General features: G+C 48.5%; 2 protein-coding genes across 5 annotated transcripts in view; both read left to right on the top strand.

Moving 5' to 3' along the window:
* Positions 1-8,359, top strand: part of mgaa (MAX dimerization protein MGA a) — a 31,258-nt gene extending 22,899 nt beyond the window's left edge. For 3 of the 4 annotated variants that reach the window (XM_041953710.1, XM_041953707.1, XM_041953706.1), the window contains exons 19-29: positions 27-832; positions 2,145-2,267; positions 2,456-2,567; positions 2,823-3,076; positions 3,262-3,356; positions 4,060-4,177; positions 4,567-4,678; positions 5,124-5,492; positions 5,575-5,709; positions 5,808-5,888; positions 6,365-8,359. In XM_041953710.1, the coding sequence (XP_041809644.1) occupies positions 27-832; positions 2,145-2,267; positions 2,456-2,567; positions 2,823-3,076; positions 3,262-3,356; positions 4,060-4,177; positions 4,567-4,678; positions 5,124-5,492; positions 5,575-5,709; positions 5,808-5,888; positions 6,365-7,107 (2,948 nt within the window). In that variant the 3' untranslated portion in view covers positions 7,108-8,359. The remainder of the gene's footprint in view (positions 1-26; positions 833-2,144; positions 2,268-2,455; positions 2,568-2,822; positions 3,077-3,261; positions 3,357-4,059; positions 4,178-4,566; positions 4,679-5,123; positions 5,493-5,574; positions 5,710-5,807; positions 5,889-6,364) is intronic. The other variant, XM_041953708.1, reaches the window with a different exon arrangement.
* Positions 8,360-9,774: 1,415 nt separating this feature from the next.
* mapkbp1 (mitogen-activated protein kinase binding protein 1) overlaps positions 9,775-13,491 on the top strand; it is a 32,840-nt gene continuing 29,123 nt past the window's right edge. Inside the window, exons 1-2 of the mRNA XM_041953315.1 lie at positions 9,775-10,125; positions 12,906-12,997. Coding sequence (XP_041809249.1) covers positions 10,006-10,125; positions 12,906-12,997 — 212 coding nt within the window. The 5' untranslated portion in view covers positions 9,775-10,005. The remainder of the gene's footprint in view (positions 10,126-12,905; positions 12,998-13,491) is intronic.

The following is a 13,491-nucleotide window of genomic DNA, read 5'->3' as shown; positions in this document are numbered from 1 at the left end:
TCCTCTCTGTGTCCTCCTCCCTCCAGGTCCGTTGTTCTCCTCCGTCCTCCCTGCAGCATCACGTCAGACTCCAGTCGTTTCTGTTGTGAACCAGAGGCCTCCTGTGACCTCAGTGACAACCTCGACCGCCTCCTCCTCGTCCGCCTCCTCCTCGTCCACCTCCTCCTTCTCCTCTCTGTCTGGCCTCCAGTCCTTCTCTGTGCCCACCATCCCTTCCCCGCTCTGCCCCGCCCCTGGTTTCCTGACTCAGAAGGGGACGTGCACCTTTAAAATCCTCCCGGCCAACACCAGCAAGGAACCAATCGTTGTCACCTGCACTAATGTTCCCCCTCGGCCTCCTACCAAGGTGGTGGCGCCTCCAGGCTCCTTCAAACTCCTCCAACCTCACCCCCCCACAACGCCGATGAGCCTCATCTCCCTCAAACCCTCCGCAGGCCGAGGGGCCGAGCTCGGTGTGAAGACGGTGTCCGTATCTGCAGTTCCGGGGGGTCCTGGTGGGACATTAGTCCAACAGAAAGCTGCTTTACCTCAGACCACCACCACCACCACCACGATCATCCAGACCTTGGCAGGGGCTGCCCACGGACCCCCACCCCCTCCTCCGGCACCGCCAGGGTCAGAGGTCACACCTGTACCCCCGCCATACCTCCCCGCTAACAGGATCAGCCCCAAGCCGGAGACGGACTGCGACCTGGTGGACCTGGACATCATCTGTGTGGACGATGAGACGGAGCTCGTTGCCACAGAGACGGCGGGCAGGGTGGAGCCAGAGGAGTCGGCGAGCAGCGAGACGGACTGCGAAGGAGAGAAGAAGTCGATTACGAGCATCCATGTAAGAGGAAGTTTGATATTTTTCAGGTTTTAAAGATCTGCCACAGTGTCGCTGAAAACGTCGTAAAGATCCTCCGACCAATCAGACGAGCAGTTTACGTTAAACCACTGACAGTACGTGTAACGTAAAGTACTGTGTATCACAGTCACTAATAGAGAGCCAATAATAGTTTGTATTATTATAATGTAATATTCTTTTCATACTTGAATCATATTTTATTGCTCCTGTACTTTTACTTGTAATGAAGTACAATGAAGTACTGAGGTGGTACTACCTTTACTCCAGTAAATGATTTGAATACTTCCTACACAGCCGGTGACTAGTTCTCCAGATTTAACGGTGATAATCTGAAGCTTTTACTCTTTAAAGGATAACTTTGTTTTTTACAACCTGGACCTTATTTGTAGCATTAAATACGCCCATTTACTCACCCAGACAACTTTGGTGGCATTTGGAGTCGTTTTGAAGAAATTAGCCCCAGAGGAGCGGCGCGTATATCCGTATAATGCGAGTACTCGGGGCATCCATGCGCAGCCTCTATATAACACATAATCTGCAGAAACTCGTTCATATTCCAATATTTAGTTATGATATGCTGGTGCTATTCCCCTCTGAGCCCGTGGTGGCATGTTATCAACATCCGGCGTCTCTAGACAACTACCTCTGACGTGGATGATGTCATTACCGAACGCCGGGCACTGCGAGCAGCCAGCCACAACACGGCTGACTCTGCGGCGGTCGGCTACGAATACGCAATAACGAACCACAGCTGTGCCAAACTACAGCCAAACTAGCCGACCGCCGGCTCAGAGGGGAATAGCACCAGCATATCATAACTAAATATTGGAATATGAACGAGTTTCTGCAGATTATGCGTTATATAGAGGCTGCGCATGGATGCCCCGAGTACTCGCATTATACGGATATACGCGCCGCTCCTCTGGGGCTAATTTCTTCAAAACGACTCCAAATGCCACCAAAGTTGTCTGGGGGAGTAAATGGTCGTATTTAATGCTACAAATAAGGTCCAGGTGGTAAAAAACCAAAGTTATCCTTTAAAGAGGATTAAATGTCAGTAATCCTGTGAGCTTCGACCGACACGTGAACATCACAGGAGGCTCATTTACTGGTTTGAAGCTGCAGGATCTGGTCTGCAGAGATGCTGCAGGAGGTGGTTCAGAGTCATAACTCCTCCTCCTCAGACAGGAAACACGTGTTGATCTGATTCAGGCTGACTCCACTTCCTGTGGAGCTCCAGTGATGCTGACGGATGTGTGAATCTTGTTCTCGCTGTGTTTCGGTCGCTGTGCAGCGTCCCAACCACAACGCGCTGGAGAAGCAGCGTCGAGCGAAGATGCTGCGGCAGTTTGAAGGTCTGAGGAGAGAAGTGGGGCTGAGTGAGGAGAAGACTTCGAAGATCTTCATGCTGAAGAAGGTCTGACACACCTCCACACGTACCTGCTGACTGACCCTTCATCCGTTTCCCTCTTCCTCTTTGTCCTTCTCTCATCTGAAGCTCCTCGTGTTCACAAAGCTGCTTCTCCTTTAACTTTCCTTCTCGCCACACGTTTGTTCGTTAGTTGGATGTGAAGACCGACAGGTGTTGTTGTCTGAGTACTGCAGGCGGTGCAGGTGATCGAGGAGCTGAGGAAGACTGAGACAGATCTGAAGAAGAAGAAGAGGAGGCTGATGAAGAAGAGGGCTAAGTACCTGAGGACCATCGCTCCAACAGCAGGTTTGAACACTGAACTCTGAAACACTTTCACATCTGTTAGCAGGAAAGAGGAACTCTTTTATTAGATCTTTTTTAATAACGGAGACGACAAAAGACTCGAGCCGGCTGCAAACAAAGCGTCAAACGCACCAGAGCTTCAGCTGCATGCAGACAAATCTGCAGGGAGGCAGAGAGTCAGGCTAGGTTAGACGACTGTAGGAGTCCAAACGAACACCTGGAGGAGGGAAACTGATCTGATGTGTTGTTTGTGTTCAGAGGACAGCGGACAGGTGAGCAGCGGACAGGTGAGCAGCGGACAGGCGAGCAGCGGACAGGCGAGCAGCGGACAGGCGAGCAGCAGACGTCAGAGGTCACCTGAGCCTGACTCCAGGCTGTCAGGGACGGGAAGCAGACCCGGCGCTTTGATGGAGGTGAAGGATCTGTTGGACGAGACGGACGAGCAGACGGACAACTCGTCCGACGAGGAGAGAGTCGTCGCCAAGACGACCGACGTCATCACCGTCACTGATGTACGAAATCTTTCTTCATTCCTCAAAGTGTTGGGCACCAAAAAATAAATAAATCAAATGCAGAGTCAGAAGAGTCGGTGAAGTCATGTTCGACATGGTTTAAAGTGTTTTTATAGTCATAGTGTCTAAAATACAATAAACATGATGTGTGTTTGTGTGTGTGCGTGTGCGTGTGTGCGTGTCAGACGGAGGATGAGGAGGATGAGACGGTGGAGGAGGACAGTCGGCTGACGGCGGCTCGGAGGAGGCTGGCGAGCGTCTTGAAGAACGTGGACTCAGAGTAAGAACTGATGCACTTCCTGTCTGATCAGTATGAGGTCATCATGACATCACTGAAACCTCTGTGTGGTCCCTCCTGTCTTTGGTGCTCCCTGAAAACCTGGTCCTGGATTGAGAGAACTGCCACTGTAGATTTGTTTGCAGGGAGAAATGATTGATTTTGTGTGACGACCTGCTGATGAACAGAAGTGCAGTTTATTTAAATCTCATATCATTATTTTTCAGCACCGATCAGATTAGAACTATTGATGAGCGTAACCTTTGACCTCTTCTCAGTGTTTTTATAATGAAGCTTGAATCAGAGAGCTGCTGATAGATCGATTCCTTTTGTCTTAATGATTTAAATGTTTTGACGTTGAGCTAAAACTTTATTTATACAGCAGTTTATAAAATACTTCATAGTTTAGTCAGTGAGAGCCTGTGTGGAGGGACAGGTGAGCAGGAAGCCTGTGTGGACGGACAGGTGAGCAGGAAGCCTGTGTGGAGGGACAGGTGAACAGGAAGCCTGTGTGGAGGGACAGGTGAACAGGAAGCCTGTGTGGACGGACAGGTGAGCAGGAAGCCTGTGTGGAGGGACAGGTGAACAGGAAGCCTGTGTGGAGGGACAGGTGAACAGGAAGCCTGTGTGGACGAACAGGTGAGCAGGAAGCCTGTGTGGATGGACAGGTGAGCAGGAAGTGACCTGTTGTGTTGTTTTCTGTCAGCAGAAGCAGTCTGAGTGTGACGAAGCTGCTCGGTGCTCAGAGCGTCACAGCGGCCTTCAGAGCCCACAATTCAGTCAGGAACGCCAAAAACTGTCCGGAGAGTCTTTTGCTGAAGCAGGTAAGAGCTGCTTGTGTGTGGCTGTTAATTATTATCAGTATTCTTGTTATTGGATTTGTTGTTTTCATGATTCTTTGTATTCATCGTGTTTTTGTTGTTAGATGTTTCTGATGAATGGTGTAACTCCGCCCCCTGCTGGTGAGCAGCAGGACTGGTTTAGTGTAGCACTGTCAGCTCACAGTCGATGCAAACATAACGTTGAGCTGACTGACCTGCCCGTTAACACCTGCTCACTTACTTCACTGATCAATGAGTTCATCCCTGCAGCTCCTCCTCAGTAAAAGCTAGTCAGCACAGACTATCCAAACTCTTCATCCCCTCCTCCTCCTCCTCACTGTCACTGAACGCACGCTCTCATTCGGTCGAAGCTGAACTTGTGTGATTTTCAGGTCCATCAGGAGATCCAGACTCTGAAGAGGGAGACGGAGAGACTGCAGAGTCTGAAGACCAGTCTGAACCAGCAGAGAGACGTCTTCGTCAGAGAGATCGCCCACAGATCAGGTGAGGACGCCGCCGACGCTGCTGTGATGCATTTCCACCTTTTTAACAGCGGACTAGAACGAGTCTGAGCTCTTGTTCGGGTCAGGTGTAGCAGTCACATGTATACCTGTTGGATGCGTTCACTCCTCTGATCGGCCTGTTTACTGTACGGATCAGCTGACCAGCCGCAATGTGAGCTCACACTGACCCCCGGTCAGTTTGTCCACTGACAACTCTAATAAAGTTTATTTAGACAAAGCGTCTGCACCCCCGATGTGAAGTGTAAGAGTGAACAGAGTGGAGCTGCAGATACAAACCGTTTCTAACAGATGATTGGACGGCAGCCGACCACAGAACGATCGGTGCCTCGCGGTCCCGTTCTGAAAGTTATTCATGTCGACAGGTGTGTTCAGTGTGACCGGCCTGTAGGTGGAGCTGTAGCCTGTGTGTGTGTTTGTGGCTGCAGGTAAAAGTGAGCAGAGCGTCCTGAGGAACCTGCAGCACCTGTTGACCACAGACAGGAAGAATGATGACCTGCCAGCAGCAGCGGGGGGCGGGGCCTCTCAGGACATCCTGATCACATCCTCCAACCCACAGCAGCAGACTCAACAAGCTCCTCCCACTCCTGTTTCTGCCCCACCCGCAGCCACGCCTGTCCAGACACCTGTCCAGCAGCCCCCGCTGGTCCTGCAGGTGGCGACCCCCACCCTGGCGCCTCCTGGTCTATCCCACAATGCAACGGTGTTGCGGGACAGGCCGAGGACGGTCCCCAACATCCTGTCTCGCAGTAGAAATCCAGGTCCGCCGTCGTCCCTCAGCACAAAGACCGTGGAGGGTAAGACCGGCTGTATCGATCACTGATCAATAACACTCTCTGACATCACACTGTACTTCCTGTTGTCCTTTTGTTGTTCCAGACTCACCGTCCTTCCAGACTCTGGTACCCGGTGAGGTTCTATCCCTGATCAATACTGCGTTGCCTGGGAAACCAGTCTTGACTCTGAGCCCATTAATGTCAAGGCCGACGATACTGCAGACGTCTCCCACGCCAGGTACCGTCGCTCGCCTCGCGCTCGCCTCGCGCTCGCTCCTTTCTCGGCTTCAACACGCTTTTGCTTTGAACCAATACGTGTCCTCTTCCTGTCTGTAGGCGTGGCCTCAGTCACCCTCAACATCCCCAGTCTGACCAATCAGCAGATCCATCTCACCTCACTGCCCCACCACCCAACCGGTAAGACCTGCAGCAGCCCCCCCCCCCCCACCATCACTAGCTTCACAGGTAACTGAAGCTAACTGAACTAACTGATGACCCATTAGCTAACAAGCCATTGTCACAGGTAACCAAACTAACGAGCTAGCCCAACCTGTTAATTAGCCTCGGGTAACTTAACACTGTCTGTCTGTCTGACAGACTGTCTGTCTGTCTGACAGTCAGTCCGTCTGTCTGACTGTCTGTCTCTCTGTCTGTCTGTCTCTCTGTCTGTCTGACTGTCTGTCTGTCTCTGTCTGTCTCTCTGTCTGTCTGTCTGTCTGTCTCTCTGTCTGTCTGTCTGTCTGTCTGTCTGTCTCTCTGTCTGTCTGTCTCTCTGTCTGTCTCTCTGTCTGTCTGTCTTGTTCTGTAACGGTGTGATATAACGAGCATCTCTCTGAGCTGTGACTCATTAACTTCACTTGCTGAAGTTCATTTAGTTGTTTTATTGTTTACAGCAGCAAACTTCAGCAGCGTGCTTCGGCTGGTTCAACCCCCACCCCCACCACAGCACCACCCCCAGCAGCAGCAGGTCCCAGCAGGTCAGCCCGCCACTCTTTCTCCTCCCTCTGTGGTCTCTGCTGGATCAGACCTCTCCTCAGACCAAATCAAAGACCAGGGCCAGCCTCCATCCCAGACTGAGACCGCACCCGAGTCCTCCTCGTCATCGCCTCCGTCCGCTCCGTGCCCAGGTCCGAGCACCGGTTCTCAGTCTCAGGTCACAGTGGGGAGGTCTCTGGGGCCAGAGCAGCAGCAGGAAACAAGGGAGGACCCAGTCGGCGGGAATTTGACCTCCCTCCTGAACGAGATTGTCTTCCTCAACCAGCAGGCGATGACATCAGAGGTCCCGTTAGCGGGGAAACCTTCCTCTGAGGCAGGGCAGTGTGTGGATGGACACGCCCACAGCCCCTGGCTCCTGCAGCTGGACTCGGACTCTGATGACACCGTTACCACGGAGATGGAGACCACACAGAGCGGACTGGAGCCTGGACCTGCTAATGGTAACTCTGTGGGCAGCGTCCTGGTTCCGCCCCCTCTGTTGCAGATGAAGGTGGGCGGGGCCAAGATGGTGGACCCCGCCAGCAGTGATGGAGCAGCAGGAGGGGAAGGAGGAAGTGGGCAGAGGAGGGAGGGCAGTGTTGCATGGAGGCCGATGCCGAGGCTGGTTCCTCTGGGCCTGAAAGGAAACCCGCCCAGCTGATGTCACAGCCTGACTGATGATGTCACAGCATCGTTTCACCGGGAGGCTGAATTACCAATCAGACAGTGCGTCTGAAACAGATACACATAAGACATCTACAGGCCAATCAGAGGCCCTGTTGTTTCCATGGCGATCAGAGATGTTCAGCACATCATTTGTTAGAGTTTTATTTATTTTCTTCAACCCTTCAGCTCCGTCCTGTTGGCTATCAACGGAAGGCAGCAACAAGTAACCATGGCGAACTGTTGCCATGGAGTCTCATCGGAAGACTGTTGCTAGGAGAAACGTGGTTACAGGAATCAGACAACTGTGTGTGTGTTTGTTTCTGTGCATCTTTCTTTCTGTTTGCCTTCAGATGTTTTGTATTTTTGTGTATTTTTGTGTATCTTTGCTGCCTTTAAACTTCAGTTTTTAGTCGTTTATTTTGCTTTTGGTGGGATTTTCTGTATGACGGCGTTTCAGGAGTTCTGATTTCAAGAATAAAGAGGAAATATTGGAGAAAAGTCAGAGTGTTGAGTGTATAATAGAGATCAGTCTGATCTTGTTGCCATGGCAGCAGCAGAGATGCCATCGTCTGATGTCATCATCGAAACATCGTCTGAGGTCGGACGATGGGAAGGTACAGTTGGTGTAAAGAGTCCTGACATTGCGAGAAATGTTTCAATATTGTAACCAAATTCTGATGGTTTTCCTTTAAATGTTTCGAGTTTAAGGTGGAAGTTCTGTTTCCTGACAGGCTGCCTTCATACTCAGCTGTAGTTCTGTGAGGACGTCTCTCATTTTAAGGATTTTCATTAAAATCATCTCGACGTGGAAAAACCTAGGTCAGGTCATATTTTACTTTACTTCAAGATGAAATGTTGGACAGACAAAAGTTCAGTGGAAGGTGTTGTGCTCATAATTAATGAATCAAAAAGTTTTAGTTTCATTTACATTTTTGGGGAGTAAGAAGATTCTAAGTTCAGTTCATCATATTTTAACAATACAAACAGTCAGACGGCAGCTTGCGTCTCACCTGGACTCACCTGTGACCGTAGGACAGGTAAAGGTGTGCTGTGCGGTGACTGTTATCAGATTAAGCTGCTTCTTTCTTTGTTGGATTAACCAGTTTGATGTTTGTACAGTGTACAGTCGTTCTTGTTTTTCTAAATTTGTATTTTTGTATGCCTTAAAGAGCCTCTGATGTAAATATATGTTGTCTGAAGAAGCCTCACGATATAACACTCCAATATTAATAAAGTTTTAAAACAGACCTCTGACTCCTGCTTTGGTTTTCTTTAGTTACTACGATATTCAGTTTTGTTGTAATTTGTCCTCGTCACCATTTAAACTGCTTTAACTGAGAGAAAAGCTGAATGCTTTTTGCTTAATTGCACCTGAATGCATCGTCCCAGCATGCTGCCATGCAGTGAACGTGTCGTTGAGTCTACATGAACTCTAACCTGCGAGCTCTCCGGTCTCCTCAGTGACATATTCACATGATTTTGGCCTCTTTGTCTCCATACTGTCGTTTTAAAACATTCGTTTCATCTTCGTGAACTGGTCCCAGAAAAGAGTTTTCAGCTTGAGGCTGCAGTTTGTGTTTCTGCCGCTGGGGGACGCTGCTGCTCCATCACATCTGCGTCACCTGAGTCAAACATGACGACACAGGAAGTCACGAACCTGTAACGTCAAAGTAAAAACGTGGGAAGAACTACCAGTGGAAAGGGGTCAAATAAAAGAAATGCTACACAAGGAGTCGTGGAAGTAGAGAGACCCTCTGCTGGAGCTAAAGTATAGATGTAAAAATACTCCATTACAAGTACAGCACAAAAAGTACAGAAGTACTGTATGGAATTACTATCATTACTGACGCATTAATATGGAAACAGCATTTTACTGACGTAGCTCTTTTTAACTTGTTTCTACACTGTTGTTCAGCTTCTAATTGATACAATTGGCTCCTAAATACTATTTTCTGTTTAAAAAAAAGTAGTAAATGTTTTTCCGCCTTTTAAAAAAAATCAGATGAGCTGGAACAGAGATTATCTGTCATATTTGCTCAAAAAGTTAAAAACTTCGTGTTGAATTGATTGATTGAAGTCCAGTTATATAAACTGTCAGGCAGTTTAAGTCAATAGGATGAATATTCTTTGTTTACATGTAACATCTGAATCTGTAATGTAACTGCAGTCAGAACTACAAGTACCTGGAAAGTGTACTTAAGTCCAGTATTTGAGTAAATGCACAACACAGCATCACTCGAACAAACGATTTCAAAGCTCAGTTTGTAAGAAGAGCCACTGGACATGTAAAACATTGATCACATCACAGATTCACTGGAATGAAAAGACTGACATGTTTAATAACGATCCAGCCGCCTTATTTTGAAAAGCGTGACCGGAAGTGTTTCTGTCATTGCCGCATGCCGGCTAAGAGGGTGTGTTGCGGACTACAGCTGCTACAGGACACGCCCCCCACATAATACGCTCTGGAAACGGTTCAGTCCAGGCACTGGAAGTCCTGGATCAGGGAACCGATCTGTGGGGGCGTGTCTTGTGGCGGCGGGGCGTGTACTGCAGTGAGTGGGCGTGTCCTTTAGTCTGCGGGGCTGCGGATACACCCACCGGCGCACTGTTGACGCCGGCGGTGCGTCAGTCGGCTCAGTCCGGTCAGGGTCGTGTTGAGGCCGCTTCGTGTCTTCGCCGCGGTGGAGATATAAGATGCGGAGCAGCCGCGGAACCGGAGCCCGTGACCCAGATCAGCCCAGAACCAGAGCCAGACTAGCTGAATCCTCCGGCCCGGCGTGGCTCGGCTCACAGAAAGCATGACAGCTGAAGCAGCGGCGGCGGAGGACAGAGCGACAGAGACAGACTGCAGCCGCTGAGAGAGGCAGCTAGCCCGGCAGCTAACAGCGCGATGGCTGCGGAGGGAAGCGGCACGATCCGCAGCCGCATCAAGAACCTGCTGCGCTCCCCGTCCATCAAACTGAGGAGGAGGAGCGGCACCGCGCGGCACAAAGAGGACCTGAGCGACAAGGTGCGCACGCGCTGCAACACGCGCTCTCTCTCTCTCTCTCTGTCTCTCTCTCTCTCACACACACACAATTTCTTTTACATATAATGTCCTCAGTGTGTAAAAATGTCCTCACAGTCCTGACATTCCCAGAGTCCTCAGCTTTCATGTAGCTGTAGCTGGTCCTCACAAAGACATAAACTGAAGAGCACACACACACACACACACACACACATCATTTCTCATTTTCTACACAGTGTGAGACATCCGTCCTGCAGGTTTACGGTATGCTGTGTGGACAGTAGGACGAACACACACACACAGAGAGAGCTGAATGCTTTCATTCTGCTGTGTTGGCATATTTCACACACACACACACACACACACACACACACACACAGGCATGCAGCAGACCTCTGCAGTGTTTTCAGCTGGTTCAGTTCAGCCGACATCAATAAAGTCTCAAACATCAGGATCATTTTCAGTTTTCATCCGTTTGGATGCAGCAGAGGATGAAGAATGAACACCATCATCATCCAAATCAGCAGCTGCAGCCTGTGCGTTCATCTTCACTTCTAACTCTGACTGGACTTTGAACCGGTTCAGAGTTCAGGCCTGGACTGGGTTTACTAGGTCCTGTGTGCGGCCCTGAAGGCTCCTTCAGGCTGCTCAGTGAAACAGATCTGATGCAGACAGCATCCTGTCTGTCAGGTTGTTCCAGTCTGTTTGTCCCTGCAGGACTTCAGCAGCCTCGTTCACTGAGCCAGTAAAACTCCCAGCATGCTTTGTGTTGTGTTTGAAGTGAACGTCCATGTGGCCTGTTTAAACTCCCCTCATGGACAGACTGAGTTAGCACTCTGTGTGTTTCTTGTATCTTTATGAGGACCAGTTTGTGAACCTGGTGATGAGGACCCAGCACCCTCAGGAACTCCCATTAACACCTCAAAGAGGTGTTTATTAACAAATATGTTTTAAAGGATTAAAAATGGTTGTCTTTTATAGTTTTGTAACTGATGGAAATGAGTTTGCTTCAGACTCTCTTCAGAATCTTGTTTTATGTGTTTTACAAGGACCCTGATCAAATGTGTTGCTGCAGCGGAGATGAAGATGACTCTGCTTTTAGTTTATTACGTATATTTTCTAGTGAAATTTAGTTTCATTGAGTTTGAGCTAATTTGAGGTTTAATTGCTCAGACCTAAAACAATTAAACAAAACAAGTTTTATGCTAACATTTGTTAATGCTAACATTAGCTTTTTAATGCTTACTTTACAGTTTAAGATTTTTTTTTAATGCTAATATTGATTTGATGATGCTGATATTTTTCTACTAACGTTCCGTGTGTGAGGAGGTTTCTGTGTTGCCTCGCTGTCTGCTGATGATCTCTCCCTACCTGTAGAGCTGACTGTGTGTAGCCTGCATTAGCACTATCACTGCTGCTAGCTACCACTCCCCACTGGAATATGATGTCCTGCCATGCTAGTTGTTAGCCAGAGTCAAAGATAGTATGTGGTAAAATTATGCGTTCACCTCTGAGCAGTGATTTTGCTGCTTTTCTGTGAGTTTCTTTGTTTCTAAATAATAAAAATGTCCACATATAAACTCTCAGGACGTTGAGGTGATGAGTTCTCTTCCCACCTCCTGCACCAACGTCCTTGATGGGAAACTCATCTCGATGTGTTGATCCTGTGGTTTCTGTCTGTAAACAGAGGCAGAAACGTTCATTTTCTTCTTTTTTCAGTTTTCATCATTTATGTTAAATATTCATTGATTCTGCTAATACTTTAGCACTTTTCTCACCGTCTTAAAGCACTTTTGTCTGGACTTCCTGCCCCTGTCTCTGCATGCCTCAGGACAAACTGTGCATGTGTGTGTTTGCACACTTATGAGGTTGTTCTCCACGTCTCAGCTGACGGCAGGAAAAACTTTCCTGAACCGAGAGATGGCTGAAGGTCTGTGAATCAACAGGTTGGGTCACTTTTCTTTCACACAGGTTGTGTTTGTAGGTGGTGAAGAAGGACTGTAGGTTCAGTGACTCTCTGTGAGAAACCGTCAGCTGATGACTCATCTTAACGTGCTTCATCAGTTTAATGCGACAGAACGAGCAGACGAATGTGAGGAGGCCCAGAGAGGAACACCGAGGAAAAACCAGCAAAGCATAAATAGAGTCTGGTGCAGAGGGAGGGAGAGTCATGTGAGAGGAGGACACACACACGCACAGCACACACTCAGGACTGTAGTTTGCTGTTGTTAGCTTAGCATTGAGCTGCACAGTTCTTAACCATAGCACAGTAAAGCCTGCTGATTTTATGCTAACAAACAGCAGTGCGGGTGTTTCTGCTGTGATGACGACCGGAGTCTGACAGAAAGTGTCACAGGACTGAGTTTAGTCCGGTTTAAAGTGAGACAGACTGAGATTGAGAGGGAGACACTGATGGACTAATCAACAGTCTGATTGGACAGAAGACTTCTTATGGTCAAGCAGACGTCCGGACACTTCAGGACAATTTTTAATAGCATGAAGCATCAAGTAAGTGTTTGTTAAAATATAAGAGTCAGGTCGACTTAAAGTTCGATCTCATGTTCAGACTCAAAGCAGCAACATGTTAGTCCGCCTCGCAATACTGTCTGACTTCCTGGCTGTGCCCACTGGTTCCCTCTGGAGACACATGTCGATTTGAAGGCTATCAGGAATCATTTTGAGCTTCAGGTTCTCGAGTCGGTTGTTGGGGTCTTCATGAGGACTTGCAGCAGATGCTGCTGATGTCTCACTGCAACTAATTATTGACTACCTTTGCCCGCCAGGTGACCTTGGAGAAGGTTCTCGGGATCACGGCCCCAGGGAACCGAGCGCTGGCCTGCGACCCCCGAACTGGACTATTGGCTTATCCTGCTGGGTGAGAAAAACTCTTCATCCTGTTTCTGCAGTGAGTCTGAGCAATGAAAGCAGATGAAGTGTTAGATGAAATGTAAACACTAAAAATGGTAAACTGAAATGAACTGGACTGAACTGAATGGAGTTGAGGCGTAATTTAAAATGTGTGATTGCTGAAGGGATGTGAAGTGTCAGTTGAAGTCTTAAACAGTGAAAAGAGTTAATTTCTAAGCAGTGAAATGAGCTGAAGTGTAAGGTAGAAGTGTTAGCAATGTAGCACGATGTGGGCTAAAGAATGACTGTCAGTTGAGGTGTGACCAGTGAAAGCAATCGATTTGTTAAATGAAGCAATGAAAGAAATATCAGTTGAGATATAAGTACTGAAATGAGCTGAAGCACGTTAAAAGGAGTTGAGGTGGCTGCAGAACGATAACGCTGTCTCTGAAATCAGCGGAATCAGTTGAAGCTTAAAGACTGAAGAGGATCTAACTAGAAGTGCTTAGCAGTTGAAAAGTA

Source organism: Chelmon rostratus, chromosome 15 (genome assembly GCF_017976325.1).
Source record: "Chelmon rostratus isolate fCheRos1 chromosome 15, fCheRos1.pri, whole genome shotgun sequence".
NCBI lineage: Eukaryota > Metazoa > Chordata > Actinopteri > Chaetodontiformes > Chaetodontidae > Chelmon > Chelmon rostratus.
This window is presented reverse-complemented; position numbering and strand designations above follow the sequence as displayed.